Source organism: Rutidosis leptorrhynchoides, chromosome 9 (genome assembly GCF_046630445.1).
Source record: "Rutidosis leptorrhynchoides isolate AG116_Rl617_1_P2 chromosome 9, CSIRO_AGI_Rlap_v1, whole genome shotgun sequence".
In the NCBI taxonomy this organism is placed as follows: domain Eukaryota; kingdom Viridiplantae; phylum Streptophyta; class Magnoliopsida; order Asterales; family Asteraceae; genus Rutidosis; species Rutidosis leptorrhynchoides.
In genome coordinates this window covers 199,833,186-199,839,907 of record NC_092341.1, presented here as the reverse complement: position 1 = coordinate 199,839,907, position 6,722 = coordinate 199,833,186, and the positions used below count along the sequence as shown (strand labels likewise).

The following is a 6,722-nucleotide window of genomic DNA, read 5'->3' as shown; positions in this document are numbered from 1 at the left end:
AAACCCTAACCAAAATCACAAAATCAATAATCATGTTAGTGAAGTTTTCTTAATCAACATACACCATCAAATTGAACCTAATGATGCCAGTAACACATTTAATACATGAACTTTAACATAAGAACAACATTTAATCATCCAAAACTCAAGATTAAACACACACCTTTCAAGTTCAAGCTAGTTACACTAAAACAACAAGATCGAGCATGCAAATCATATATTCATGTTAAACTTGAGCCATATACACTAACTAACACTTTTATAAGTCAAAAACATCAAGAACATAAAATCTAGTATTTTTAGAAAGTTATCCAAATGAGATGAAGTTGGTATGGATTCGAAGAGGAAGATGCAATGATTCCAAATATGTGATTTGTTTTGAAGAACGCTTGCTAGATTCAAAATGGATGATGATTCTTTGATTTAGTGTTTGAGAGAATAAAGTGGAAGTAGTAAGGAGTGAGGAGGTGAATGAGTGGAAGAGATGGTGCTTTGACCATTTGACCTAGAAACATCTTTGCCCACCTGACAACATTAGTCCCTCGAGTTTAAAAGCGGGTGCGTGAATTACCTAAACGAAATATTTTAAAAACGCGTATTAACGGAAGATGTTATAATTATATAACTGACTTTTACAATAATTAAACGGAAAGTAAACGAAAAAATACGGGATGTTACACTCGTAACTCTCTGAAACCAAAAAAGACATCCGATACATAAGCAAACATATGACTAAAACAAATAAAAGTTCAAGCATATCCACTAACACTAATACATCTGAGCGTCGTAACGAAGGAAACCCAATGAATCACCCAAATCTCGCCACATATAGGTACAATTCCCAACTTCCAGAATTTGAGAATTTGCAAAACACAAATCAGTTACCGAAACAGTTCGATGGCTAAGGCTTCATCCCCATCTATCTAGGGAGAAAAGGGACAAAAGCACAAGGTGTGGTGCACGACGGTCTAATTTCCTAACCACGACAAGGAAACCAAGGAGTTGCCAACCAAAACCACCCGCAAACACCACTAAACTCCGGTTAAAGCCCCATAGACCAAAATTCTGACAACGGTATATATAATAAACAAGAGAGCAAAAATTGGAATGATGATTTCTGTGTGTTATTGATTTTGACCCCATATAGGGGAATAATACAAGAGTACAGCATATTCCGTATAATAAACAAAAATACACTAACCTAATGTATCTGATATCTGACTTGTACACTAAGTATACATATCATGGCCATGATGGGCCAATGATATACAAATATATGTGTATCGCTACACCCCCCTCAATGTGGGGGATGGGAAGAAGACATCCCCAACTTGCGTAACAAACTTTGAAACTGCTGAGAAGGTAAGATCTTCGTGAGAATATCAGCAAGCTGATTTTGCATGGGAAGGTATGTTAGTTAAATGAGTCCCTCTATGACCTTTTCTCGTGTAAAGTGACAATCAAGATCAATATGTTTCGTACGCTCATGGAAAACATGATTCTTAGCAATATAGAGTGCAAACTGATTATCACAATGTAGAGTAATCGGTTTTAAGTCGATTACTCCCAACTCTTCAAATAGATGAACTAACCATGTAAGCTCAGCAGCAACGTTCGTCATTGCACGATATTCTGCCTTAGAAGATGAACGAGAAATGGTAGATTGTTTCTTAGATTTCCAACTGATGGGAGAGCCTCCAAACAAAATAATATATCTAGTAACTGAACGTCGGGAAATAGGACATGCTGCCCAATCTGAATCTGAATAGGCATGAAGACTAATCTGAGTAGAGCCATTAAGAAGAATGCCTTGGCCACTTGTACCCTTCAAATATTTTAGCAGATGATGAACTCCATCCAGGTGAATTTGTTGAGGGTTTTGCATAAACTGACTTAGAGATAGGGACTGCACGAGTTAGAAAACTTCATGTTTTGTGGAAGAGGAGTTACATTTGATGTCGCATCCAAAAAACCAGTTTCTGTAAACAAGTCTTGAGTGAACTTGGGTTGTGTTAAAATGATGCCAGAGTCGAGGTGAATAACCTCAATCCCTAAGAAATAGTGAATTAACCCCAAATCTTTGATGGTAAATTCACAATGTAGAAAATTCTTAAGATCAGAAACAGCTTATGGATCAGAACCAGTGACAAGTATGTCATCGACATAAACAGCAACAATGGTCATATGACCATTAACAATTTTAAGAAATAGACTATAGTCGTTCTTAGACTGCTTGAAACCTTGATGTTGAAGGGCTTGAGAAAGCTTATGAACCCATTACTGACTAGCTTGTTTAAGACCATATAGTGATTTTTGAAGACGACAAACTTTATTATCAGAAATAGGAATACCATGGGGCATCCTCATGTAAATCTCTTCAGAAAGATCACCGTGAAGGAATGCATTATTAACATCTATTTGATGGATTTTCCAACGTTTTGAAGCAGCAAGAGCAAGGATGCTACGAACAGTAGCCATTTTGATAACCGGAGAAAAAGTATCAAAATAATCAATACCTGTACGTTGATGGTTTCTGAACAACCAATCTACCTTTAAAACGTTCCAAAGAACCATCAGATTTAAGTTTAACCTTGTATACCCAATGATTACCCAATGCTTTCTTACCCGGAGAAAGATCATAAACCTCTCAAGTGCAATTAGCTTAAAGTGCATCAATCTCTTTGTTCATAGTTTCAACCCAATGAGGGTGTTTGGAAGCCTCGTTATTAGATCGGGGTTCAGAGTAGTTGCTATTTTGAGCAGAAAATGCGTAAGCAGAAGTTGGTAAATTAGAAAACGAAACCAGATTACACCAATGTTTGGGAGTGGTGTTTTTAGGACATACGTAGTCTTTCAAGTGTGAAGGTTGTTTAGGAATACGTGTAGAACAAAAAATTGGAATAGAATTTTGAGAATCATCAGTAGCAGAAGCATGTGTAGAATCAGAATGTAAATCAGCAGGTGCTAATGGGCATGATGAAGAAGAAGTTTCACCAGAAGGTAGATCATCATGATGTGATGGGCATGATGTTGATGATGAATCAGATGCAGTTGTCGAAGGAGTATCAGAAGATGGTTCTTGCAAAAGTGAATCGTTTGAAGAAGGAATATTATCATGAGATACCGAAGGAGTAGTGATAGTGAAAATAAAATTGTGTGATAGATCATCAATTAGAAGGGGAAAAATGGTAGAATCAGAAGGTTTGGGTAAATAATGGAATGGATAATGTTGTTCATGGAAGACAACATCACGACTGTAAATGATATTGCGAATGGCTATATCAAGGCATTTATATGCTTTCTTTCCGAACAGATATCCTAAGAAAACACATGAAATGGCCCGAGATTCGAATTTGAGACGAGCCTGTTTGAGATTGGAGACATAACAAAGACAACCGAAAGAACGAATGTGATCATAGGAAGGAACTTCACTTGTCAAGAATTCATATGGAGTTTTGTTTTGAAAAATTGAAAGAGGGAATCGATTAACTAAATAGGATACTGTCAAGATGCAATCTCGCCAATAATCAGTCAGTATGTTTGCTTGGAAGAATAAAGCTTGGGCAGTTTCAAGTAGGTGTTTGTGTTTTCGTTCGACAACACCATTTTGTTGGGGCGTCGCATTACATGATGTTTGATGAATGATTCCTTTGTTGAAGTAAAATTCTCTAGCTTTCGTATCTTTGAATTCAATGGCATTATCAGATCATATAATTTTGACAGTAACACTAATTTGATTCTCGACATAAGCAATGAAACCAACAAGGGTTTGAAAATCAGCACTCTTACTAGCAAGCATATGAGTCCAAGTTGTGCGAGAAAAATCGTCAACAATAGAAAATACTGAAAACCATTCTGAGTAGGGCGAGAATAAGACCCCCATAAGTCTACATGAATCATTTCAAAGATGCGTGAAGATTTAATATTGCTTGAATGAAATGAAATTCAATGCATACGAGCCTTTGGGCATGTGTTGCAAATCACATTAGAAGAAGGATTATTACAATTCAATGAACTGATACATTTGAATCTATCAAATGGGAGATGGCCTAGACGACAATGCCATAGTTGTGCGGAGCACTTATTTAGCGAAGCAGATAGAGAAGTGGAAGTAACAGGAGTATTCTTGTTCGATTGAGTGACAAAATAAAGTCCATGTTGAACATTGCCAAGGACGAGTGAATCCTTCATTGAAGGAATTTGAAGAACACACAATGTAAGTGAGAAAGTGATGGAGGCGTTATACTGGTATAGAAGTTTGTAAACTGATAAGAGATTAAAATGAAATTCAGGAACGTGGAGAACATAATTTAGAATAACATTGTCACGAAGACGAACATATCCAATGTGAAGAACTTTAGCTTTGTGGCCATTTGCCATATCAATGAAACAAGGTTTGTGAACAACTGTGAATTCAACAAACATGAACAAGTGGGGCACCATATGATCAGTGGCACCGGTATCAATGATCCATTGATCGTGTGAACCACTAGAAAGAAAGCAGAATCGTTTACCCGCTATGAAAGCAGCAGACAAATCAGAAGAGGTATTCAAAAATTGCATCATGGTTTGTGATGAATAGATTGAATGCAATTAAACAAATGGAAGACAGATAACTTGAATTGAAATCAGATGTAATTGAATGAATAAAAATTGAATAGAAATCAGAATTTTGATTGTGATAAGTTTTGGGAAAAAATCGAATTGAAAGCAGAACGAATTGATTAAATAGAAATTGAATAGAAATCAGAACCTTGATTGTGATGAATTCTAAAAAAAATCAGATCGTGAAGATGAAGATGGATCTACATGCTTTCCTCTGATACCATAATAAACAAGAGAGTAAAAATTGGAATGATGATTTCTGCGTGTTATTGATTTCGACCCAATACAGGGGATTAATACAAGAGTACCACATATTTCGTATAATAAACAAAAATACACTAACCTAATATATCCGATATCTGACTTGTACACTAAAGTATACGTATCATGGCCATGATGGGCCAATGATATAAAAATATATACACATCGCTACAAAATAGATATATTCCAGCCTTGTAGCAGAAAGCGAAACCCCATACACCAAAATTCAGCTACACATTACTAACATATTCTGGCACTAGAAAGCCGCTGGAACAAAATAATATCTACGAAACTACTAGAAAAACTGATACAATAGGAACACAAATCAAAAGAGAGATATAGTCATCTTCGAATAGATATCCAATAAAAATGAAAAATTACACCAAATAAAAGAGAAATATACTAAATTTATCATACAATTTGCCTCACATGATTGAAACCCCATTTATAAATAATGATCTTAAGACATGATAGTAAGTATGAAACAAGGTTGTTTATCAGTTACGAGGAGTCAATGTACTTCTTCATAGTGCGTTCCTCGTAAAAAAAAAGTATGAAGCGAATTACGACACCATCTTCGTCAATTAAATAAGATAACAAACAAATACACGACTAATTAACACACTAATACTCTCCTTTCTGAAATCCAAAATCATTGAATAAAAAAAAAATGTATAAGCACCCAAAAATATAAATTTTTATTACTAAACAACCCCTATGAACATCAAATTAACAATTTTACACACTGCACGCATATTTCAAAGGAATATGAAACAATCCAAAGCTATGTGAGGATTATCAAGATCCTCCATGGGAATAGGTCCTGAATAATCCACTTTAGTCAGCACTTGACCAATTCCTACCCCTTCAACTTTCGAACCAATTTGATACCCAAATCTCTCTTTGTTCTTCAAATAGTTAGACCTTTCATTACTAATCACATTACGGTTTGGACTTGCAACTCGTGGAATCGGCTTTAGGATACGATTACTATCGTTAATCTCTCTTTGCATCATGTTGTTTAAGTACAACATCGGTTGTCTTTGATAGTTACTACTAGAATTTCCATTAAATCTTCTACTTGGAGATGGAGATCTCATGGTGTTTCTCCCATTCACAATAGACATAGTATTCGACATTTTTTGTTTCTCAACTCTAAAACTTTTTTGCCGTGTAAGAATAGGAGAGGTTGCACGTGCCCGTTTTTGACTACTTCCTTGACTCAATGGCTTGAGTACTTGTCCACTCTTCTTGATTTGATCTAAACCAATTATTTGAGGATTCTCCATAGCACAAGATTGTAAAAAGTCATTTGAAAACGAGCGTTGATTTTCTTTGGATAATGCAATTGAGGAAAAGGAAGAAGCGGACGACAATAAAGAAGAGTTACAAGTACTTGTTTGGGTAGAGCATGTAAATGAAGACGATGTTATCGAAGGTGGAGATTGGTTGATTTTTTGCTTTTTTGGCGGAGACCGAGAAGGAGACCGAGATGGAGTGGATGGTGGAGATTGAGATATTACGAGCTTGTCTTGAACTAGGGAATTAGAATGCAGTTTTCTTTTTGGGACGGATTTGCTAATGCAGCAACCCATTTGGAAAAAAATAAATAATATGAGTTGCAAATGGGAAAGTGCAAGGTATTGAAGGTTTGTTATATGGGATAATAAAGGGATCGTGGAAAAGGTAAAGATGACTTTAACTTTAACTATTAGTACTAGTATTTAGTTATTGTAGGAATATGAATATATTTGAATTTTGTTACCGGCATTTGTGCGTTGAATTCCGTTGGCTAACGGTTGAGTTGGAAAAACAAATGATGACTTCAAGGGTGTTCACTTTATTTTTACTCGGCT

The 6,722-nt window shown here is 35.7% G+C and overlaps 1 protein-coding gene across 1 annotated transcript; it reads right to left on the bottom strand.

Annotated features, from left to right (window-relative positions):
- Nucleotides 1–5,624: 5,624 nt before the first annotated feature.
- Nucleotides 5,625–6,461, bottom strand: LOC139868489 (uncharacterized). The gene has a single exon (XM_071856824.1). It carries the CDS (start codon nucleotides 6,459–6,461, stop codon nucleotides 5,625–5,627), a length of 837 nt encoding a protein of 278 aa, XP_071712925.1.
- Between the last annotated feature and the right edge of the window lie 261 nt (nucleotides 6,462–6,722).

Coding starts and splice junctions, on each gene's coding strand:
- LOC139868489 (XM_071856824.1), bottom strand. CDS start 6,461: ATGGGTTGCTGCATTAGCAAATCCGTCCCAAAAAGAAAACTGCATTCT.